Raw genomic sequence first — 25,336 nt, 5'->3', positions numbered from 1 at the left:
ATGAAAACCAAATTCATCAACGGGGTCTCCTCGTCGCCCACCATGTCGCTGGGCATCCTGGTGACCGAGAACGCGCTGCAGGTCCAGCCCGCCGTCGAGGAGGAGGAGGAGGACTGCAGGGACCTGGCCCTCCTCGACCTGCCGGACCTGGACACGCAGCGCAAGGCGTTCCTGTGGTGCCGGGAGTTCCTCCACGGCGCGTGGAAGAGCCTGGCCAGGGACGAGTTCCACATCACCATCATAAGGTAGGCCGGGCCGGGTGGGCGCAGGCCCCGCTGCTGCAGCCTGCAGCGGCGTTGCATGGAGTCTCGTGATGTGCACCGTTAAAGGGCCAACCCGCCGAAACCAGGAAGCTGGCGGCTACTGCTGTTAGCTCTCTATCTCTCTCTGTGTGAACCAGATGAATGCATTTTATTTCATTTCATTTGTCACACCATTTGCAGAAGAAACTAATTTGTTAATTGTTGTAATTTTTTATTTTTTAGACTTAAACTGCTATTTTATGTGTAAACACAATAGGGGTTATTCTTAAAATAACAATCTCTTTTAACTTTGTTTCTTAAATAAACTGCTGCTTTCATTTCTTATGAGATTACCTAATGCGGCGTGACATCTGGCTTCCAAACCTATGACAACAGTGAGTGTAAGGGATTAAGGGTTTACAGGCGACAGTGGAGCGAGGAAATGTGAGACTGCACCCTATTCTGTTATTCTGCTGTCATGCTGGGAGCATGACGGGCTCTTATGGAAACCTGGGACAGTCAGGGCGTTTATGAATGGTTATGTCCAGGCCTGGAAAAGTCCTTGATAAAAATAAAATCCCAAAAGTTTAGTAAAAGTCATGTAAATATGTTATATTCATGTGTTCATGACGTTCATTTACGCTGAGTTTGAAATAATTAATATGCTTTTAAAAGAAAGACTCAAAATATAAGCAGGCATACATACAGGCATCTATATAAATGTTTATTCTTTTAATCAAACTATTGTCTCATTCGTTTCTGTCATTTGAGGTAGTGGTGTTCAACCAGTGAGCCGTGAGACATCATCAGTGTGTCGTGGGGAAATGTCCAATTTCACTTAATCAGTCCCAAAAAATATGATTTAGTTGCCGCAAATAATAATGTTCCATTGTTGAGCGTCTGAGGTGCAATATAGTGTCTGACCTAGTAATGAAATACTCTTCCATGCCAGTAGGGAGCGCAATAATAACCTACCATATATGCTGTATTATATAAACTCTATAAAAAATATATAAACTTATTATATACATTTATAATAATAATGACCTACCATATATGCTGTATTATGCTACAATGTGACATTACTAATAATAATGACCATATATGCTGTATTATGCTACAATGTGACATTACTAATAATAATGACCTACCATATATGCTGTATTGTGCTACATTGTGACATTACTAATAATAATGACCTACCATATATGCTGTATTGTGCTACATTGTGACATTAATAATAATAATGACCTACCATATATGCTGTATTATGCTACAATGTGACATTACTAATAATAATGACCTACCATATATGCTGTATTATGCTACAATGTGACATTACTAATAATAATGACCTACCATATATGCTGTATTGTGCTACATTGTGACATTTTGTAACTGTTTGGGTTGATTGTGTTCCGCAGGATTTTTTTTTAAAGGAGAAAATGTGCAGTGGCTCAAAATGTTTAAAAACACTGATTTAAGGTTTACTGTATGCTTTGTATTCTCATTGTTAGTTTAAATACTAGATTTTCTCACTTGTTCATGTTTACACCGTGATGGAAATTGGGTTAGTGTTTTTGGAAGCCACGTCTAGGTGTAACCATGCCCCCTCGTCTCCTCTGCCCTCAGGGGTGGTCTGAGCAACAAGCTCTTCCTGTGCAGCCTCCCCGACGGCCTGGACTCGGTCGGGGACGAGCCGAGGAGCGTCCTGCTGCGCCTCTACGGGGCCATCCTGCAGGTGGGAGCCGCGTCTCTTATCGCTTGTTTAAACGCTGTTGTTTTACTGCAGAGAACGAGCGCTACAAGTAAGCCAGACTCCTCACGAGGATGTCGCAGAAACTACTTTCCCCTCAGTAGATATTAGTCTCATTGTTACAGTTTAGCTGCTTTGAAAAACAGAAGAGGAGTGCTGCTACCGACCATTTCACAGTTGTAAAAAAAAAAAAATGTCCAGGTTTATTTCCTGTCGCCGACGACGGAGGCTGACAGGAAGTAAACATGGACGCAGGCAGTTTGCCGAGCACTGCGATTGTGGCACGCACAAACAGACTAATTCATTTTATTTCCTGTGGAACGTTTGGCTTTTATCTCAGAGATGACTCGTGTAACTGGGGTCAAAGGTCAATATGAGCTGATAATCACAGAAACAAACAAACGACAAGATGAAACGTACTACTGTCTGATGTGACCCTGTCGCCCCCAGAGTGTGTGTGTCTCTGTGTGTGTGTGTGTCTGCAGCTCATATGCTTTTGTGTGTGTGTGTGTGTGTGTGTGTGTGTGTGTGTGTGTGCGCGCGCGTGTTAGCCATTGTTGTACATGATGATGTACCCCCATGGCTGTACATGCATGTGTTCTTTGCCGTAGGCTTCCCAAAGGAGCGTGCCCTCCTGGGTACTCTTGTTCCCAGGTGAACCCACCGAAAAACACGGTACAGTATGAGATCCCTGAAATCTCAGCCTAATACAAAGACGTAACACACACTGACTCATGCAGCACAACACCCGGCTGGGAAGACACAGTATGAAGGGGAACAACGCCGAAAACACCTCTCCTATCTGTCTCCTTTCTTCCCTAAAAAACGCCGGCCTCCTGACTCCCAATCGTCTAAAACGTTAGCTGGATATTTCTTTTTTTAAGGGTGACTCGGCACCTTTTTCGCGGCCCGCGACGAATAAATAAAACACTGTTGAGAAAAGTCAAGAGTGTGCAGTTTGGCGGGTTGTTGCGTCACAAGCGGAAAGATAATGTATCTCTGCGTTAGCACAGAGGAGATGTGGCCGGACTGTCCAGAGGTCATGATCCCAGCATTGAATATATATATATATATATATATATATATATATATATAAAGTGTGTAACAGAACTACAAAGAGAAGCCGCGTGAGTACCGCTGATTTCATATTGAGTGACGGGAGGTCAAAGGCCTCCGAGCGACGCGGCAACATGCTAATCTCATGCACGCTGTTTGCTTGGGCTACTCGAAGAAGATAAAGACGCAGCGATTAGCGTCCCGTCCTGCTTCACGTTTGCCTAATGAATCCCGCATTAAGTATTAACTAAGAGCGTAATAAAAGCAGCTTTTATTGCCGGAGCTAAAGTGCCGTGTCCTTCACCAAGGTAACTGCAGCCATCTCCATCAGGACAGTCGCGCCTCTCAGGAATTAGTCGTCTAATCTAAAAAGCTAATATGATTCAGGAGCTCTGAGTCACCGTCAGAGTGCAGCGCTGCTAATGAGCAAACAAAGCCTAACTGCACTGCAGGCGGCGTTTCTCAGCAATGAAGATATGTGACTAGCATGTGGGGTAATTATAAATAAATGGATGTATCTTTTTTTTACCCCCGGCTATAACAGACCCTTTTACAGCCGACGCCATAAAACAATTTGCGTTTGCATTCTGGCAACAGAAGTGCGTTCATCCCCTTTAAGCGTCGACTCCGTCGCCAACATCAGGCGGTCTGATTGTTGAATGTTCGTTTGTCTGAATCGATTTTAAGTTCCAAAGAATTCCGCCAGCCGTTCCAGACTAACGAGCGGCCGTGTTAACTGGTGGCTTTCAGCCAAATGCGTCCGTGTTGCTCGTAGTAACTCAAGTAGATGGTTGGAATCGATAATAAACCTTGCCTTGTAGCTCGTAATGACTCGCCTTGTAGCTCGTTGTAATGACTCGCCATGTAGCTCGTTGTAATGACTCGCCTTGTAGCTCGTTGTAATGACTCGCCTTGTAGCTCGTAATGACTCGCCTTGTAGCTCGTAATGACTCGCCTTGTAGCTCGTTGTAATGACTCGCCATGTAGCTCGTAATGAATCTACTTGTAGCTCGTAATGACTCGCCGTAATGACTCGACTTGTAGCTCGTAATGACTCGACTTGTAGCTCGTAATGACTCGCCTTGTAGCTTGTTGTAATGACTCGCCATGTAGCTCATAATGAATCTACTTGTAGCTCGTAATGACTCGACTTGTAGCTCGTAATGACTCCTCGTAATGACTCGCCTTGTAGCTCGTAATGACTCGCCTTGTAACTTGTAATGACTCAACTTGTAGCTCGTAATGACTCGCCGAAATGACTCGACTTGCAGCTCGTAATGACTCGCCTTGTAGCTTGTATTGACTCGTCGTAATGACTCGCCTTGTAGCTCGTAATGACTCGACGTAATGACTCGCCTTGTAGCCCATAATGACTCGTCGTAATGACTCGCCTTGTAGCCCATAATGACTCGTCGTAATGACTCGCCTTGTAGCTTGTAATGACTCGTCGTAATGACTCGCCTTGTAGCCCATAATGACTCGTCGTAATGACTCGCCTTGTAGCCCATAATGACTCGTCGTAATGACTCGCCTTGTAGCCCGTAATGTCTCTCTGGTGTCGCATTTCCTGCTCGGTTACATGTTTATATTGGGATACTGAATATTGGGCCACTGTTTAGGTCACATTGGCCATCTTTGTGGTTAATGTTTCTTACATTTCTTACTGACAAGCCGCCGTACTTCCTTTGCCAAACTGCGTGCGCACACTCCCGTTCGTCTTCACTGCGTAAAAGGGTCTATCCAGTCAAACGCCCCAACCACCTGCAGCTTTAAGGCTGTAGAGCCGCTCCACCTCCCGCTGCCTCGACACATCTGATCCCTACCTCCGCTCCGTCGCGACGAGCAGGTAGTCGGGGCGACTCGTCCAACCAAACCACCCCCTCCCCCCAATGACCCGGTGTGTGTTTGAACTCATACTGTACTGTCTGCACTGCAGGCGTGGTTAGGTTTGGATGTTGACCACTCATGGACGGCTTCACACGTATATGTATTCACAGATAGTTCTTTCCTTTTTCTTTTGTTGATAGATGTCCTGTAATAAAGGAGATTCCCGACAATCAAACAAAGAAAATATTTTCCAAGTAAGTACCTTCTGATGGGCGTCTGCGTGTGTTCTCATCCTCTCACCGGCTCTCCTGATGTGTGAAAATATTCTTCTGCCTCTGCTCTTTACCCGGGTAGAACTCTGTCTGTCGGGCTTTTCCCTCTGCTCTCAGCCTCCTGAGCCACCAGTGGTTTCGGGTGTGTTCAGAATCCATCGAACACCTGTTTCCACTTAGTGACTCCCGGCAGAGCTCGGCCGTAGGAACCCAGTTGCTCTAGTCGCTGATTTCATTCAGCGGAGGCAGTTTATCCTTAAGAGAAACCTGAGACACTGGAGGCAGAAACGGTGTTTTTCATGCTGCAGTGAATTGTTCTTCCATAACGCATCTTCCTTCAACTGAGGAAAGGAAACACTTACTTTACTACGTTGTCTGTTTGCACTTAGGTTTCTCCTAAATTCACTATTTGCATATTTAAACATGACAATTCAGAAAACTTATAAAACAAAAATGGTCTTAATGTAAGTAATCAATATCTGTTAGTTAAAATGTGTAGCCCAATCACCTGTAGTACATTTTACACTGAGCATGACATCTTCACTCCAGCAGCTCTCGCTTCCACCAAACTTTCCACTTTCATTCTTCTCTATATCCTGAAGGTTGTAACAGAGGGGTGTGTTCATATATCACTCATGACCTGATTCATACAACATTTTATTAGCATGGGAAAAACAAGGAAAAAATAGTTTTTGGGACTGTATTTTCTGATTTATGGATTTATGGACAAAGAGATATCTAAAATTCATCCTTTAAACACCGTTTGACTCTTAATATGTGGACAAAATGATACAAGAATTTTGAACCTTATCGAATGTTACAATCTTAGATTTGATCTGGAAATGAATGGAAAGTACCTAAAGTACCCAGGTAGACCTTCCAGTTGGAACACAAGACGGTTGAAGAGAAAAACGAGCAGAGGAGGTTTTTAAAAGCAATCCACAGCAACATGAGCGCGATCAGAGGCTGGCAGCCTGCAGCGCTTTGCAGAGCCTCGCCCCCGCACTGACCTAGAAATTCTTTGGCCGTGCGCCACGTCACCGCGACCCCTGACCCTCGCTCTACATGGCTGAGTCACAGCTCCCCGTCATGTGGTGCAGGTGAGGTCATCAGCCCGTTATCTGTTGTTGCCACGCTGGCTTCCTTCCCTTCTAAGCGAGGCGGACCCGGTGCTTTAGGATAACCTTCTCCAACAATGCAGTCTGGGCAAAGTATTGGGCCTTTATTTCTAATTCCCATTCAGGGTTCTTACGCTCATGGAAAACCTGGAACAGTCATGGAGTTTATAAATGGTTATTTCCAGGCCTGGAAAAGTCCTTGAAACAAATGAAATCCCCAAAGTTTAGTAAAAGTCATGTAAATGTGTTATATTCATGTTGTTCATTTACGCTGAGTTTGAAATAATGAATATGCTTTTAAAAGAGACTCAAAATATAAGCAGGCATACATACAGGCATCTATATAAATGTTTATTCTTTTAATCAAACTATTGTCTCATTCATTTGAGTCATTTAAGGTTTACTGTATGCTTTGTATTCTCATTGTTAGTTTAAATACTACATTTACTCACTTTTCACTGTTTACACCCAGACTTCACTAAATGTTTTTCCATCACAGTTCTGAAGATGGCGGTCGGTGGTTGTTACGTGACTAAATGTGTTTACTCAAGTCTTTATCGCTGACGCAGGTCAACGCTCAGACAGACGAACCGGTCGTCTCAGTTCAGGTGGATGTGAGCGGTCTCAAGGGTCTTCCCCCCGTACAGGTGTGTTGACACACAACAGATAAGCATGTTGACAGCTGCTGCGTCGCCTCGTATCCCGGAGCCGAGCAGAGGCACCAGAGTCGCACTTTAGATTCAGATGCAATCCAATATCAGAGAGGGCCGGTCTCAGCCGTCAGACGACGGCCTCCTTTCATTACAACAGTGTATCCAGATATAGGAGGAATGTGACAATTCTTCTGTGCTTTGACGTCGGTTGTTGATTAACTTTTCGAACGGGGTAGAAGAAGACTGGTCTGGGAGAGAGAGCCAAATCAAACAGACAAAAACAAACGCGTGGCATTTAAAATAGGTCAGAGGAAATGAAACGCAAGCCGGTCGATATGGGACCACCAGTAAAACCAGTGAGCTACAGGCCGACGCCCCACGGGACGACTAAAATAATAATAATGAAAACTTATATAGCTCTTCGCTCGATACTCAAAGGCGCTTTACACTGGGGACAAGAGACGGAGACAAACAGAACAAAACAAACAATGGAAAAGCAAACAAAAAAAACCCAGAACATTTTTGGTAATTAAAAGAAAAGTGTAGAAGCTGTGAGTCGTGTAGTGAACGACAGCAGGTTAGTTAGTAGCATGGACTCTAGTGGACGTAGTCGTCGTTTGTGGACTACGGTTGGGCCAAAACCTGGCCGTCGCCATCTTGGATTTCATCTGTTGCCATTTTGTTTTTTTGAAACAAATGAACCATGTTTGGACTGTGGAGGAGTGACGTAGAGGCGCTGATCTTGATCAAAGGGATTCCACTGACCTGTCCTCTAATGCCTGACTGGCAGCCTGTGTGCGTCAAGGTGATTAATGTAATGTGGGTAATTCACATTGGTGATTTGACAGCATGTGACCAGCATTCCACAGATAAGGTATTACATGACACTCCAAAGAAATGCCCTGGAAATTAATTAATTTAGTTTTATTTATCTCTTATTTTAAGATATTTTTCCAAGAGACCTGCAAACAAGAAACATTCCCATAAAGACAATCTGCTGAACAGAACCAATGCATCTATCTTATAACTTTAGTCATGGTTATAACGTTATAACAACAATTAATAACCCACAACTAACGCTCTTTAACAGGTAAAACATCACGACACAACAGTTTGTGACACTAATAATTGTCCATTTATCAAATTACACCGCCAAACTGCATGCTGGGTAAAGCTCGCCCACTATCACAAGAGACGGACCCTTCTGGTCTTTTTTCACCTACATTCCCCTGGGTCCTAAGTCCCTCCATGTTTAGCTTCCTAACACCCTCTATCTACCAACGTACCCAGAGCGGTGAACAGCTGAATCTTACAAAATACTATTTTGATATGAATGAATTGATATAAATATGATATGAATTTTTGCCCGTACCGCCCAGCCCTAGCATGAGGGGTGTCTCAGGTTGAGGAGGTCCTGGACCAGAGAAGACGTGTGAGGTAGTTTGTAGCTTCAGCAGCAGAGCTCATCAATGAACACCGTGAGGAGGCTGTGATGCAGAGAACCATGATGAGGGCCAAATCCGTCATTTGTGATGAAGCCAAGTGTTGATGTGGCAGCGGGGCGATAAGAATGTCCTTAGTGAACAGATATGCTATGACGTGCTTTATCAGTTACCTTATTCCTCTTGGCCTGAACTGAGTTGCGAAACATACTGTACGTGTCATCTTGCAATCTCACTTTGCTTTTTGGAGCAAAAGATTAGTTCAGCTCATCTTCCACTTGACAGAAAAAGACTTACCAAGTTTGAAGAATGTTTGAATGTCCGCATGTTGGACCATTGTGTATAAAAACAATATCACAATAAATCAATTCATGAACCACCAATTTGGCGATAGCCAGACATCTAGCTGGTGGCTACTTGACATATATTGTTAGTTGCAGCTAGGGCTGGGCAATAATACAATATGTTTGACAAAATACCTCGATGTTGATATTGCGACGTTATTGTAGGGTTGACTAGTGGCGTTGAGGCTCTATTCTTCATAAAAAAATGTCTGAGATGTCAGCTGGACATGAATTGGATAACACGTTTTTCAATGATCAACTCTGACTAAGAACTGGATACCTGCGTCTCCCAGAGTCAGGAGTCAGGATTGAGTGTCTCCGTAGGTGCAGTAGAGTTTTGTTTTGAGACACATGACATCTCGGAGGCCAGCATTGCTTCTCTGGAGCCGGCTTCCTGCTGGACGCTCAGTGTGGAGCACATTCCCTGGCTGGTAGCCATGACTCCACAGCTCAGATGCAAAGTCTCTGTCTCTGCAGCCGATTATCTGAAGGTCGTTCACTGAGGAGGGTTCAGATATGCAGTACTATCCTGATACATAGATCTCTGTGAACAGATTCTGCCTTCGTGTGTTGGCAGTCGGACGAAATCTGCGTATCGGAAGCGTTGTGGTTCCTGAGTCGGGTCACGTTGGAGAAGGCTTTGAACGCAGCTTAAAAAGCCTGTAAGAACAAAAGAGGCCGAACTGCAATGTGAGAACCAATCGTCTGATGAGGATTTCCTGTTTGCTTGGTTTTAACTGTGAGCCTGTAAACTGGCTACGTCGTTTCTCAACTGCAGTCTCGTATCCCGAGTTATCATCGGACTGTAAACGAGGCAGTTCATTAAACCAAGGACCAACCTTTTCTGGAGGAGCTCGAGTCAAAACATGACTAGAAATGTAAAGTGTTTTTGCTAGCTAGCTGCCTGCTAGTTCACCAGCTAGTATTTAACTAACAAGCCACCATTGACTTTGGTTTAACTTTGAATCCCTCGACTCTTCGTTGCAGCTCTGGGCCCACGACATATTAAAATACAGCTCCACCAGCCGGGTTTGAGTTTCCCACAGTGTAAATCTCTCCTCTGCTAATGACCTGCTGCCTAGTTGGGGAGGAGCCCAGGCTTTCTGCCTTCGCCTCACAATAGAGTGAATCAGAAGCAGTCGGCGAGAAGCCAGCACACACACACACACACACACGTATTGTTTCGGGCTGCGGGGCTCGTGTTTGTGTTGGTATAGAGGAGGTATTTTCCCAGCCGGACCCGAGCCCCCCTGCTGGGCTCCCCGGGACCTGTGTTGTTGTGTGACCTTTGTGTGTCTGAGATTCCCCTGCGCTTCAGGAGCTTCTACCGGGACCGGCCCGACTCCAAGTCCACCTCCGTGTTCTCAGACCCGGCTAACCCTGACTACAGCGTTTCTCCTCTTTCACTCACACACCCTTCAGTTCTGGATGCTTATAGTTTAAACATCCTAGCTACCAACACAAAGGCCTAGTTATCATTTTCTATGCAGAAGGAAATTGTTCAAAATAGAAGTTTCAGTTCCAGACCCTAAGATTTCCGTCATCCTAAGTATCTTGTGACGGTTGCTCTATCTTTTAAAGTCCCGAGATGTTTTCACTGATTCAAACCGATCTCTGTTTGAATGATCACATATCCATCCATAAAACCTAGATATTGTTCTTTTAATAGAAGCCTTTCCCCGTGAACGAGTGAAGCTTTAACGCGGTTAGTCTCACGCGGCCAGTCTTTGTTTTTTTGCGCAAAATTGATCGGACAACGTGAGACCAGCAGATCTCCGTTGAATCAAAAAAACGTGCGGGGCGCTGCGTCCCTGAAGGCATCGCCGAGCCTGTAGCTCCCATTGTAGATTTAAAAGCTACGAAGAGCTGGACCACAGCAAAAGCTGCAGAAATCTGGTGGAAACACCAGAACTCTCCAAACATTAACCTTGAAGTTGGTGTGATGAACTTTGAACTGGTTCTGAACGGCCTCACATTCATCCTGGTGCAGTAAACGAGACCATCAGGGAGAAGTTTGTCTCTTTCTATATCGTTATTCTTAATGCTGGTCACCGGTCAGGTTCCACGCAAAATCAATAAAATCCGTCTAGTTCACCAGAAACTCCTTCAGCTCAGATTCCAGCAGGAGTCCACATTCAATTGCAAACTAAATTCGTGAAAGTCTCAACGTTAAGACACGGTTCACTCTCTTTCGGCTTTCATGCTCTTCGTCTCATTTCTCACTCTGTTCTTTTTGCATTTCACAGCGCTGACGGGTAACACTTTAAATGTCTACGCTGCTAAGCTTCTCCCCCGTTGTGTCGCCAGGGTGCGGAGGCCATGGTGCTGGAGAGCGTGATGTTTGCCATTCTGGCGGAGAGGGAGCTGGGACCGAAACTCTACGGTATTTTCCCTCAGGGCCGCCTGGAGCAGTACGTCCCCGTAAGTCACCGTCCTGTTCACACGCACGTCTCCGTGTGTTTACGATGTTTGATGGTTTATTAATTCTCTCTGAACATCGCCCACGAGCCTCGTGACGCCTAATTAGAATAATGACACTACAACTGCAGATGAACTAGGGCTGCACCCAACGTCACGGAAGCATTCTTTTTATGAGGTGATTAATCGGACGACTGAATGATTCATTATTCTAAGATTTTTACCAAAAATATATATAAAAAGTGTTTGAATATGAATTCAACATTTTATTAAATTATCTTCATGATAGACTTAAAACGTGGAAGTTTTATTTCATCACTAGACTAATAAGCATTCAGATAATCAAATGTATTTTCCTTCAGTGTGGGGAAATAATTGGAGCGATTTCCAGACGAAGGATGTGAAACCTTAGATCAAGTCTTTTTATCGCTCGTGCACGGATGTGAAAGGAAACGGTGGATCTGCTGTTTGCACACTGAGTAACATGAGATGGCACAAGCTGTAGCCAACATACATTTAACACAAGGCCGATGAACCGGAACTAACAGAAACCAGTTCTGTGTGTTGATACAATACATCGTGTGTGTGTGTGTGTGTGTGTGTGTGTGTGTGTGTGTGTGTGTGTGTGTGTGTGTGTGTGTGTGTGTGTGTGCAGTGTTTTATATTGAAGAGCAACATGTTGTCACTAATCCTCTCAACTACAGTAACAAGGACATATTATTTGCATTTCTATAATACCTTTCCATACCTTCCTTTTTTAAAATGTAACAAAAGAATCCTTCTCAAGAAGAATCTTTAGAAACTAAACACAGGCAGTCATACACGTCGTGTTTAATATACACAGAATCCTGGAGGTAAGATTACAAATGTGATCAGGCATCCAAGTACTACTTCAATACTTGGCCTTTTTTAATATTTTAAGTTTGCTTCCCAGCCATTAACATACAATATTTTATACCATTTCACAAAAGCATAAAACAAACGTAAAGGTGCAGATCCCCGCCAGGTGTTTCTGCAACAACACTGGTGTCATGTTTAATTGCATGAATACAACCCACAATTGGCTAAGCACCAGAAGTGAACGGGCAATAAAAGGTGTTTTGAGAACGCGTGAGTCATCGCAGCCACGAGAGGTCCTTGAGCACGCAGACAAAACAGGCCACCCAAAATATTATGCAGTTTTCTGCAGCAGAATGCGAGATTAGTCACGGACGGACACAGAGGCGCACGCGCATAATCCATTTCTGTCGCCCCGTTGACAGAGCCGTAAACTGGACACCTGGGAGCTGAGCGAGCCCAGCATCTCGGCCGAGGTCGCAGAGAAGATGGCCCAGTTCCATGCCATGAGGATGCCCTTCAACAAGGAACCCAAGTGGCTGTTTGGAACGATGAACAAGTGAGTCGCTGAAGTCCATCCTGGGTCCGGCCCCCTCTAAGTTGGGTGAAACGTTCTACTGTGAGAAGCAGTTTGGAAACGGGCCCAGAGTCAGTAGCTGAAGGTTTAGTGTCCGAGGATAGCGAGCGATTCCTTATCGACGCTTCTCTTATCATAATGTACTTCTGTTTTAATGACTACAAGTTTATTTGTTGAGTGTTTACATTGCACAACATTTGTCAGCATGTGGTGATAAAGTTCATCGTCCCCTCGTTTCCTGGATTAAGTATTACAAATGTTACTCATTCGTAATGTTACTCATTCGTAACACCCCGTGACCGGTTTAGTACAATTCCATGACAGAAACATAATATGTAGTATAAGTTTATCTGGAGTTGTACTAGTATCTGTTGGTGATTTTCATCCGCAGAACTGACACAAGATAAAAGCAGGATTGTGGTAGCATTGATTTAAAAAAAAAAAAAAAAGACTTGTGGAGAATTTGGAAAAAGAAGCAAACCATTGCAGCCAAATCTGACCAGGATTTGGTTTGTGGTTAAATTCCTCATCTGATTCCAGTCCTTCATCTCTTATCTGATGATGTGACCTTTTGAAGTTTCGATCGCCAACAGCAAGTGGACCCAGGCTGAGTCCCTGCATTGAGCAATGTTTGATGTATATATCCCCCCCCCAAAAAACACACATTTCAAAAGGTTGTCATATTTACATAGCTACAGAATCTCCTAATGTTGGCACATTTGTGTTGATCCAAACCTCAGTCAACCTACTGCAGAAGTACTCTGGATGTTTGCTTTAAGGTCACTGACGAGGCTTTAAGGTCACTGACGAGGCTTTAAGGTCACTGACGAGGCTTCAGGGTCACTGATGAGGCTTTAAGGTCACTGACGAGGCTTTAAGGTCACTGACGAGGCTTCAGGGTCACTGATGAGGCTTTAAGGTCACTGACGAGGCTTTAAGGTCACTGACGAGGCTTTAAGGTCACTGACGAGGCTTTAAGGTCACTGACGAGGCTTCAGGGTCACTGACGAGGCTTTAAGGTCACTGACGAGGCTTTAAGGTCACTGACGAGGCTTCAGGGTCACTGACGAGGCTTCAGGGTCACTCACGAGGCTTTAAGGTCACTGACGAGGCTTCAGGGTCACTGACGAGGCTTTAAGGTCACTGACGAGGCTTTAAGGTCACTGACGAGGCTTTAAGGTCACTGACGAGGCATCAGGGTCACTGACGAGGCATCAGGGTCACTGACGAGGCATCAGGGTCACTGACGAGGCTTTAAGGTCACTGACGAGGCTTTAAGGTCACTGACGAGGCATCAGGGTCACTGACGAGGCTTTAAGGTCACTGACGAGGCATCAGGGTCACTGACGAGGCATCAGGGTCACTGACGAGGCATCAGGGTCACTGACGAGGCTTTAAGGTCACTGACGAGGCTTTAAGGTAACTGACGAGGCATCAGGGTCACTGACGAGGCTTCAGGGTCACTGACGAGGCATCAGGGTCACTGACGAGGCATCAGGGTCACTGACGAGGCTTTAAGGTCACTGACGAGGCTTCAGGGTCACTGACGAGGCTTTAAGGTAACTGACGAGGCTTTAAGGTCACTGACGAGGCATCAGGGTCACTGACGAGGCTTTAAGGTCACTGACGAGGCTTTAAGGTCACTGACGAGGCTTTAAGGTCACTGACGAGGCTTTAAGGTCACTGACGAGGCTTCAGGGTCACTGACGAGGCTTTAAGGTCACTGACGAGGCTTTAAGGTCACTGACGAGGCTTCAGGGTCACTGACGAGGCTTTAAGGTCACTGACGAGGCTTTAAGGTCACTGACGAGGCTTCAAGGTCACTGACGAGGCTTCAGGGTCACTGACGAGGCTTCAGGGTCACTGACGAGGCTTTAAGGTCACTGACGAGGCTTTAGGGTCACTGACGAGGCTTTAAGGTCACTGACGAGGCATCAGGGTCACTGACGAGGCTTTAAGGTCACTGATGAGGCTTTAAGGTCACTGACGAGGCTTCAGGGTCACTGACGAGGCTTTAAGGTCACTGACGAGGCTTCAGGGTCACTGACGAGGCTTTAAGGTCACTGATGAGGCTTTAAGGTCACTGACGAGGCTTTAAGGTCACTGACGAGGCTTCAGGGTCACTGACGAGGCTTTAAGGTCACTGATGAGGCTTTAAGGTCACTGATGAGGCTTTAAGGTCACTGACGAGGCTTTAAGGTCACTGACGAGGCTTCAGGGTCACTGACGAGGCTTCAGGGTCACTGACGAGGCTTTAAGGTCACTGACGAGGCTTTAAGGTCACTGACGAGGCTTCAGGGTCACTGACGAGGCTTTAAGGTCACTGACGAGGCTTTAAGGTCACTGACGAGGCTTTAAGGTCACTGACGAGGCATCAGGGTCACTGACGAGGCTTTAAGGTCACTGACGAGGCATCAGGGTCACTGACGAGGCTTTAAGGTCACTGACGAGGCTTTAAGGTCACTGACGAGGCTTTAAGGTCACTGACGAGGCTTTAAGGTCACTGACGAGGCTTCAGGGTCACTGACGAGGCTTCAGGGTCACTGACGAGGCTTTGAGGTCACTGACGAGGCTTTAAGGTCACTGACGAGGCTTCAGGGTCACTGACGAGGCTTTAAGGTCACTGACGAGGCTTTAAGGTCACTGACGAGGCTTTAAGGTCACTGACGAGGCTTTAAGGTCACTGACGAGGCTTCAGGGTCACTGACGAGGCTTTAAGGTCACTGACGAGGCTTTAAGGTCACTGACGAGGCTTCAGGGTCACTGACGAGGCTTCAAGGTCACTGACGAGGCTTTAAGGTCACTGACGAGGCTTTAAGGTCACTGACGAGGCTTCAGGGTCACTGACGAGGCTTCAGGGTCACTGACGAGGCTTTAAGGTCACTGACGAGGCTTCAGGGTCACTGACGAGGCTTTAAGGTCACTGACGAGGCTTCAGGGTCACTGACGAGGCTTTAAGGTCACTGACGAGGCTTTAAGGTCACTGACGAGGCTTCAAGGTCACTGACGAGGCTTTAAGGTCACTGACGAGGCTTTAAGGTCACTGACGAGGCTTCAGGGTCACTGACGAGGCTTCAGGGTCACTGACGAGGCTTCAGGGTCACTGACGAGGCTTTAAGGTCACTGACGAGGCTTCAGGGTCACTGACGAGGCTTTAAGGTCACTGACGAGGCTTCAGGGTCACTGACGAGGCTAGTTTGAAACTTGCTTTGAAAAGTTTGAGTCCTTGACAGAACGAGAATACAGATCTGAGTCATATTTCTGACCTTCCGACGTGTTTCTGTTCTCTACAACTGCACACACACACACACACACACACACACACACACATATAACTACTTATATTACTGGTGCTAATACTACAACTACTACCGTATTCATACTACAACTGCTACTCTTTGGAAAATATGATTATTTAATTCACCTATTTTTATGTTGCTTTACAATCTGTAATCAATACATTAGGAGAATAATTACTTTGTATTTGTAGAAGAGGTTATAATAACCTCTTCTACAAATACAACCACGTAATTCATTCTCATTCATTGATTGTCAAAGATGTGGCCTCATGCTTATCAGTGATTCACGTTGACTTTAAAATGTATTTGCAGAGCACTCCGACTTTCACGTGATCCTGATTTCACGGCGTGCCACTTAATCAGATGAGGCACAGATGTTTTTGAGGGAAAGGGAAAGTGTTAATGTGTGTACCGCCCTCAACAGGTACCTGAGCCAAGTCATGAGGCTGAACTTCACCAGAGAGTCCCACCTGCGCCGCTTCAACCGCCTGCTGGGCCACAACCTGCCGAAGGAGCTGGATATGCTCAAGTATGTTCCCGCACAGAAACAGTCGTGTGTCCATTAGGGCTGGGCCGGAATACGGGTTGAACGGGTATACCGGTTTCAAATTTCCATACGGTATGAACTTTTTACATACCGTCATAGCCGTAACAACGCTTCAGCAGGCAGGACAATGTATTGTTCACCGCTGAGGACGCAGCGGTCTGAGCTACCAGTCATGTTATAACTTTAGTCATGGTTATTAGTTTAGTCATGGTTATTAGTTTAGTCATGGTTTTTAGTTTAGTCATGGTTATTAGTTTAGTCATGGTTATTAGTTTAGTCATGGTTTTTAGTTTAGTCATGGTTATTAGTTTAGTCATGGTTTTTAGTTTAGTCATGGTTATTAGTTTAGTCATGGTTATACTTTAGTCATGTTATAACTATGGTTATTAGTTTAGTCATGGTTTTTAGTTTAGTCATGGTTATTAGTTTAGTCATGGTTATACTTTAGTCATGGTTATACTTTAGTCATGGTTTTTACTTTAGTCATGGTTATTAGTTTAGTCATGGTTATTAGTTTAGTCATGGTTTTTACTTTAGTCATGGTTATTAGTTTAGTCATGGTTATACTTTAGTCATGGTTTTTACTTTAGTCATGTTTATTAGTTTAGTCATGGTTTTTACTTTAGTCATGGTTATACTTTAGTCATGTTATAACTATGGTTATTAGTTTAGTCATGGTTTTTACTTTAGTCATGGTTATTAGTTTAGCCATGGTTATACTTTAGTCATGGTTATACTTTAGTCATGGTTTTTACTTTAGTCATGTTTATTAGTTTAGTCATGGTTTTTACTTTAGTCATGGTTATACTTTAGTCATGTTATAACTATGGTTATTAGTTTAGTCATGGTTTTTACTTTAGTCATGGTTATTAGTTTAGTCATGGTTTTTACTTTAGTCATGGTTATACTTTAGTCATGTTATAACTATGGTTATTAGTTTAGTCATGGTTATACTTTAGTCATGTTATAACTATGGTTATTAGTTTAGTCATGGTTATACTTTAGTCATGTTATAACTATGGTTATAAGTTTAGTCATGGTTATACTTTAGTCATGTTATAACTATGGTTATAAGTTTAGTCATGGTTATTACTTTAGTCGTGGTGATAATATAAATCGTTATGTGCTGTAGATATTCTTATGTCTATGAGAGTTCAGGCTGTGCGAGGTCAGTTTAACCACAGGGTTTAAATGTTTTTAATTAAACAAACACTGAAAACAAAAGAACTGAAAACGTAGCTCAGTCCAGAGCTCTTCAATCAATAACCTACACCAACTAAACGATATCAGCCGGGCCGCTAGCCGACTTACCGGCGTAGCCCTTTATCACGCCAGTAACCATATATGGTCATTTTCCTCACAGTGCCCTATATTAATGTCCTTCATGAAGCGGCGATGCCTCTCTTCTCCTCTTGTCGCATGTCTCTCTGCTCCCCTCCTTGCCTTTTGTTCACCTCCCTGACGAGGAGATCAGGTGATTCTCTTCCCACACCTGATCCTGATCTCCTGACGAGTGCATGCAGCTTTCTGGCTGGAATGTAAATGCCAGCCACTCCCCTTCCCCTCAGGCCAATTCAGTATGTTTTGGGGATTTGCATTTCCTAAAAGAAGACAAGTCTCCAACAATTTGATAGCTCCTTTCACACGGACAGTCCTCAATACTCACGTCATGAAGATCCGCCGTTACACCGGTGTTGCTTTTTCACTTTGAACTAAAACAAAGGCGTCATGATGTTGCCCCATTTCAGTATTTCAGATACCACACTGGCATCACAGGAGCAAAATGGCCGTGACGTTTACCACAACGCCGTCTATTGCGTCGTAGACTTGCATCCCAAACAATAATGGCTGCTGAACTGCGGGTTGAGAGCCTTTTTGGAGGGCAGGAAGCTCCCGAACCTGGTTGTCTTCGCAATTTGCTACCATTCTTGGCTGCTGTTGGTTAGGCGCTCACTGCTGCTCGTTGCCACTTGAGGCGGGGTCCAAAAGCGAGTCAATTTCTTGTTGCAAGTCGTAACAAAATGTAGCCTCATCCCCATGTTAAAATGCCAAATGTTTACAGCCACTATATATATTGTCTCTGTTCATGACAATTGTACGAATGACATTTTCAAACTCTGGCAAAAGATTTGCGCAACGCTGAGTGCTGCTGGTCCTGAAGTAGCGCTGCTAGCGGCTTCATTCAGACGCTGTTGTGGGATTACAGATAATATTATGAACCCAGACACCATGGAGTTTGATGTTCCCGTATGTGGAGTTTACACAAGTATAAAGCAGAACTAGTGGTTGTTTCCATGATGGATGGAGGAAACGGTAACTGTTTTTACGGAGATAAGCCACGCCCCCTTTCAGGCGCGAGTAACATTCGCGCCGCGTTTGGTGTGAACGCAGCATTCGGCTTTGTAGTCATTTCCAAAATGGAGACGGCCGGAGCGTGACCTGTGGGTGACTAAATAACAAAACGTCGAAATAACAAAAATGTTATGCCGGCGGTCCCTTTCACACAGACGAAGGCTCGGCTCCGTGACATTCCACAACAGCGAGGTGGAATGTCGCGTCCCTCCCACATGCAGAGTGGATAACAAGTGACACGTGTAGGAAAGTTTCCAAACAGATGCGTAGGTCCATATGCCACAGTGACACTTTCACAACATGCATTTTGAAAGGAAGACATGTCAGCATTTGGACAAGCATTTGAGTTCCTAACACAGCGAGTTGTAAACGTTATAATGACCTCATCGATGAAGTGGAACACCTCCAGAATATGTTGTGGCTTCATAATAATGTGCACAGGGTTCATACGGTCATGGAAAACCTGGAAAGGTCCTGGAGTTTTAAAATGGTTCTTTCCAGGCCTGGACATGAACCCTGTGTGTCGTTGTGGTCGGCGTATGAAGACGCACACGGCGTTCACCCCTGCTGATGCATCATCGTCTCTTTGTTCATGCTCAGGTCTCTTCTGGAGTCCACGCGCTCTCCGGTCGTGTTCTGCCACAACGACTGTCAAGAAGGTAAAACATGGACGCCCATGGCCCGCATCTGCTGCACATTAGCTTCTCTCGCTCATTAAAAGCTAACGTTGTGCGTCACTTTCAGGAAACATCCTGTTGCTGAAGGGCCGCCAGAGCTCAGACAAACAGCAGCTGATGCTCATTGACTTTGAGTACAGCAGCTACAACTACAGGTAAGTCAGCAGCTACTGACACAGACTCACGCGCTCTGTATGAGCGCAGCCCGGTATCTCTTCTTTCTCTGTGCCATAGCGCTCAGTTTATCTCCAAAAACTATTAAAAACACATCAATGAGCCACATTGGGTGAGATGTTCCTTCATTACAGGAGCTTGGGCGCTGTAGTTCAGTTAACTCAGTGCACAGTGTTCTCCTGCTGGTAACTCTCATTAGTATTACTTGTGTATTAATCCGCAGCCTAAAGTAGTCCCCAACAAATGCGCTATACTCCTGTTTGTGTAGTGTTTACTAAAAACGACAACCTGTTGTAGTAAATGACATGGCATTCACAAAATAAAAATCTATATATATGACCAGTCATGAAGAAATAACATACTAATTTTGTTCCTTTCACGGGACTACATCGCTTTCTTTAAGAAATAGTTTTAAAAAAACGCATCACGGTTTGGCTTCTTGATCCTGGTTCTTCAGAGGAAGAGTAAAAGACGGTGGTTGCTCTCACTAACACTCTTGACCTTGACGCTCAGTGAGAAGTCACATCTCCTCCTGCGGGGCGCGTCAGAGAGCCGACGCCCGGCTTCTTCCTCGGAAAGTCGCTCAGCGGCTTGTGACGCAAACACAGTTTGACTTCCGAGAATAAAATGTCTGTCAGCTCTCACGACCATGGGCACATAGAGCAGGAGCACCAATCCAGTTTATTTTGTATCGCGCAAAATTACAATTTTCCTCGGAGGGTTTTAAATCTGTACGCGTACGACATCCTCACATCGGATCAGGATGACGTCTGTTTGCATCACATAACCGACCAGAAGTCAACGGCACGAGTCCCATCATCACGTTATTGATCTTACACAATTTATTCATGTGATTATTTCTTCAATCGTTATTTATCCGTTCTTTACGAATGAGTTTAACGGTTTAAACAAAAAGCTATCCATGAGTGTCTGACCAGGCGACGCTGACATCTGCTTCTGATGCAACTCTGCTTCACTCGGCCTCTCGCCAGTGTTTTGCCTCCAGAGAGAGAAGTACTGAGCCAGAAAAGAAGCTAAATGTGACGAGAAATGAGGGAAAGGAATGCAGCCCAGGGTTTTCTCAGTGTTCATCTATATTTCATCATCACGACCACCTCCCTCTGTTGAAGTATTCACTGCAGCGGTTATGTAACTGGACATGAGAAAGGGAGGCAGCGGGGAAACGGAAACATATCCAGGCCTGTCGGGGTCACCGTCGGGGGTTTCCTCTCCAGCAGGAGTCGCATCGAGCGATCACTAGATCAGAAGGGAAGAGGACAATGGGATCGAAGGCCCGCACATGAGGGAGCGCTTATTTTCATCAACCTTGGAGGGACTTCAGAAGTGAATTCCTGAGCCGTTAAATGATGTGAAACGGCGTAGAACACACTGGCCTCCGTTGATCTCAGACGAACAACTCTCCCCCTTAAGTCTCCTCGTACGATCCGCCGCACACATACCAAGCATGGAAGCGCCGTCACGTATGTGCAGGAAGAACATGCATACCGTGTTTTTTTTGGCTGGATGAGTCCGGTTCCTCCCTGGAGCAGTGGGAGTATTTGTGATTCCCGGCTCTTGATAACAGCGTGGGAACCGTCGTGCTAAAATCCCAGATCATTCCCGTAATAACTCAAATAGTTCCTCCTAGTGAACGACACGGTCAAGGAAAAACTGGAACAGTCATGGAGTTTATAAATGGTTATTTCCAGGCCTGGAAAAGTCCTTGAAAAAAATAAAATCCCTAAAGTTTAGTAAAAGTCATGTAAATGTGTTATATTCATGTGTTCATGACGTTCATTTACGCTGAGTTTGAAATAATGAATATGCTTTTAATAGAGACTCAAAATATAAGCAGGCATACATACAGGCATCTACTGTAAAAGTCGGGTTATACGCCGCTACTACCTCCGGTCAGTCCGCTGTAGCAAGCTAGCAGCAGCGCAAGCTAGCAGCAGCGCAAGCTAGCGCTGCTGCTAGCTCCCCGCTGCTGCTGCTACTGTCCGAGTCCCCTCTGCCCAAGTCGGGTGCAGAGCCGGGGCTGGTCCCTACCTTTGGTGGTTGTCGAAGTTAGCAGAAGTTAGCAGAAGTTAGCAGAAGTTAGCGAAGAGCTAGCGGAAGTTAGCGCGGAACTAGCATGAGCGCCAGCTGGCTATAGCAGGGTGCAAATGGGGACAATGACCGAAGGTAGTAGCGGCGTATAACCCGACTTTTCCGGTATATAAATGTTTATTCTTTTAATCAAACTGTTGTCTCATTCATTTGTGTCATTTAAAGGTGTTTGGCAGAAGGTTTGTATGAATGTAAAGTCATCAGTGTTTCTCTGACCTTGCAGGGGATTCGATATTGGCAACCATTTCTGTGAATGGATGTACGACTACAGCTGTGAGGAGTTTCCCTTCTTCAAGGTGAACGCCCAGGCCTACCCTTCCAAGGCCCAGCAGGTGTGTACGCCGAGCCGCCTGCGTCTCCAGTCGCTCGCTTTGTGCCGTTGCTCACGTTGTCCTGTCTCCTCACAGCTGCACTTCATCGAAAGCTACCTGCGCGACGCCGACCGAGGGTTCGACAACCTCAGCAAAGAGGACCAGATGAAGCTGAAGGAGGAGCTGCACGTGGAGGTCAACAGGTGAGCTCAGACGTGAGGAACCGGCACCGCACGGGTCCGTCCGTGGGAAGGAGGAACCGCAGTGACCGTGTGGTTTTTGTTTTATTTTGGCTGCAGGTTCTCCCTGGCGTCCCACTTTTTTTGGGGCTTGTGGTCCATAATCCAGGCCCGGCTCTCCACCATCAAGTTCGGATACATGGTGAGTAAATATTTTATCACTTTTCTGCTTTAATGAGTTTATTTTTGTATAGCTTTAAAGGTGCAATGTGCAAGATGGGGCCTGCATTTGAGTTGAGAACACTCTAAAAGGGAGCTAACGTTCTCAACAGATTGTGAAGAGGTTACAGGTTATAGTAAAGGTTATATCAAAGACGTCTAATGCTGCGTAGATTACATGCAAAGTCAATGCACACAAACTGCTGCTGGTCCTGAAGTAGCGCTGCTAGCTTCACTGAGACGCTGCTGTGGGACTACGGATAATATTATGAACCCAGACACCATGGAGTTTGATGTTCACGTATGTGGAGTTTACACAACAAGTAGAAAGCAGAACTAGTGGTTATTTCCACGGTGGAAATGGTAACTGTTTTTACGGAGATAAGCCACGCCCCCTTTCAGGCGTGAGTAACATCCGCGTGTGAACGCAGCATAAGAGACATCTACTGGGATTAGCATGCTAACCAGCTAGCCCCGCCCGGCTGGTCCTCTCTTTTAGTACCACTCGTACCTCCGGCTAACGTGAACTTTAAGCCGACGCCACGCAGGAAGACTAAAAGAACGATGGCTGTAGATTTAGACAGTTTGGACCCAGGAGCAGAGGAGCGGCCCCATATGTCACATGTCGATGTAGGAAGGAGGAGCCGCTGCTGTGTGGCAGTTGAAGACGGGGGCAGTGTTACGCTGGAGGGCGACGCAGCGTCAATATTTACTGTGTGAAGACAAAACTAACAGGAATATATTGTAATCGCTCATTTTACCCAGCTAGAACATTCTCAAACAAAATATGCTGTAAAAAAGTTATGACTGCAGGTTCAGCTTTCAATACAATAAAACCCAATATTTAAACGCATAAGATCGAGACTTTATTGTTTTAATTATTCGGGGAGCTGCACCACAAGTCAGGCTGGAATTAGTTATATACAGATTCACAAACTGTGTATTGTACATAGAAAAAACAATAAAATCAATAACTATAAATGAAGTGCAATAGTGTAGTGCAAACTTCTCAATTTCTGTGGTTGTATTCGTGAGTGTACTGGAACGCGGCATGCTTAATGTGCTATGTGTGGCATTATTAAGGAAGAACATAAGCACAAATACGTTCATACACGCCAATCCTTGCATTGCGTTTCACACCATGGCCTCGTGTGACTCCTGTCAATAGAACGCTCTGTTGGAACTGGACCGCTCCCCTGAGGCGCTTTGTGCACACTAAGCCGTGGTTTTGCATATTGTGAACTCTTAAAAAGCTTTAGCCTTCAGTCAGTTGCTTTCTTCCTGTTATACAAATATGTTGAATCATATTTCAATAAGAGGCATCTCTCTTGATGCTGCTGTTAAGGACAAATATTCCTCTTCCCCCAAGTTCCGTACATGTTTAAATTCAGGATAATTCACATTTAACATGCAGTCAAAACTCTTCCTGTGTTCAAACCATTGTCAACTTTAATTTAAATTCTAGTTCCGGTAGACGAGGTTTCACTTTGGGGATATTTGTATATTTCTAAGGTCCAATGAGCAACGCATCGAGAATATTTATTTATTTTTGATGAAAAGATGCAGGTTTGAATATTTGACTCGGGAACATCCTGTAAATAAATTAAACAGGTCGGCTTTTATTGTGAAACATCTGCAGGAAGTGTTTCATTGATGGAAGCAGTAACCATGATTTAGAAAAAGCAGCAAAAGTATCAGCAGAGTGATGACGACGATGAAGATGTGTGGCTGAAGTACAAGTCTTTCCAATTTTAGGATTTTTAGGTTTTATCCAGAATGGTGCATTCAGGGTTGTTACGGTCATGGAATTTTAAAATGTTTATTTCCAGGACTGGAAAAGTCCTTGAAAAAAATAAAATCCCAAAGTTTAGTAAAAGTCATGTAAATGTGTTATATTCATGTGTTCATGTCGTTCATTTACGCTGAGTTTGAAATAATGAATATGCTTTTAAAAGAAAGACTCAAAATATAAGCAGGCATACATACAGGCATTTATATAAATGTTTATTCTTTTAATCAAACTATTGTCTCATTCATTTGAGTCATTTATGGTTTACTGTATGCTTTGTGTTCTCATTGTTAGTTTAAATACTACATTTACTCACTTTTTACTGTTTACACCCAGATTTCACTAAATGTTTGTCATGGACATTTGGTTTAACGTCATGGAAAAGTCATGGAAATTTGGCTTAAAGTCCTGAAGCCCATTGGTCAGAATGTGTATGAACCCTGTTCTTGTGTCCATACATACATGTATATGTATATATCATCATGCGTCCTCTCTGTGTTGCAGGAGTATGCCCAGGCCAGGTTTGATGCCTACTTCCAGCAGAAGATGATGTGGGCGGTCTAATGGAGTCTGAGGAAGACTCCGCCCAGCACGCTTTCCTTATGCTCCCTGCCTTGAGGGGACTCGCTGGCTACTCTTGGTGTTGTGTTGACCAAATGCCAAAACTTGATCACGTGGCTCGGCGCTTAAGGTACGCCCCCCCAAACCTAAAATCCATTGCAGCTCTAAGTTTACACTGTGGGACTCCCAGAGAGCCCCTCCCCCGACAAAATAAAAACAAATACTGACTTAACCTTCATCGCTGGTCAGAGCTCTCCGCTCTCCGCTTCTGCCTCGTTGGGACGCATCGCTAACCCGAGGGTTGCGTTCAGAGAGAGGGGGTCCCAGCTAGATTGGAAATGTCGACATTGCATCAATGTGTATGTATTGGTCATCATTCTGTTGGAAAATGTGAACTTCTCTTGGTAGATTGCTGCTCACAGAAGCAGCCAGTTGCTAACTATGTATATTATATATAGACCTCATTATGCCAGTAGCTGGCCTGTCTGTTACTGACGGACCGACTTGTCTGCTGGTGGAATCGTGACTTGATCGACAGGTCGGAGTGATGTCTACACTTGTAGATGTTACACACTTG

General features: G+C 44.8%; 1 protein-coding gene across 1 annotated transcript; it reads left to right on the top strand.

Annotated features, from left to right (window-relative positions):
- Nucleotides 1-24,762, top strand: chka (choline kinase alpha; the record flags this gene model as incomplete). Its single annotated transcript, XM_079224182.1, has 12 exons — nt 1-245; nt 1,875-1,983; nt 5,082-5,135; nt 11,018-11,131; nt 12,391-12,524; nt 16,266-16,370; nt 19,341-19,399; nt 19,485-19,572; nt 21,924-22,032; nt 22,108-22,214; nt 22,311-22,392; nt 24,703-24,762. 12 exons carry the CDS (start codon nt 1-3, stop codon nt 24,760-24,762), a joined length of 1,266 nt encoding a protein of 421 aa, XP_079080308.1.
- Between the last annotated feature and the right edge of the window lie 574 nt (nt 24,763-25,336).

The sequence above is a fragment of the Taurulus bubalis genome (assembly GCF_910589615.1).
Source record: "Taurulus bubalis genome assembly, chromosome: 9".
NCBI classification, from domain to species: domain Eukaryota; kingdom Metazoa; phylum Chordata; class Actinopteri; order Perciformes; family Cottidae; genus Taurulus; species Taurulus bubalis.
This window is presented reverse-complemented; position numbering and strand designations above follow the sequence as displayed.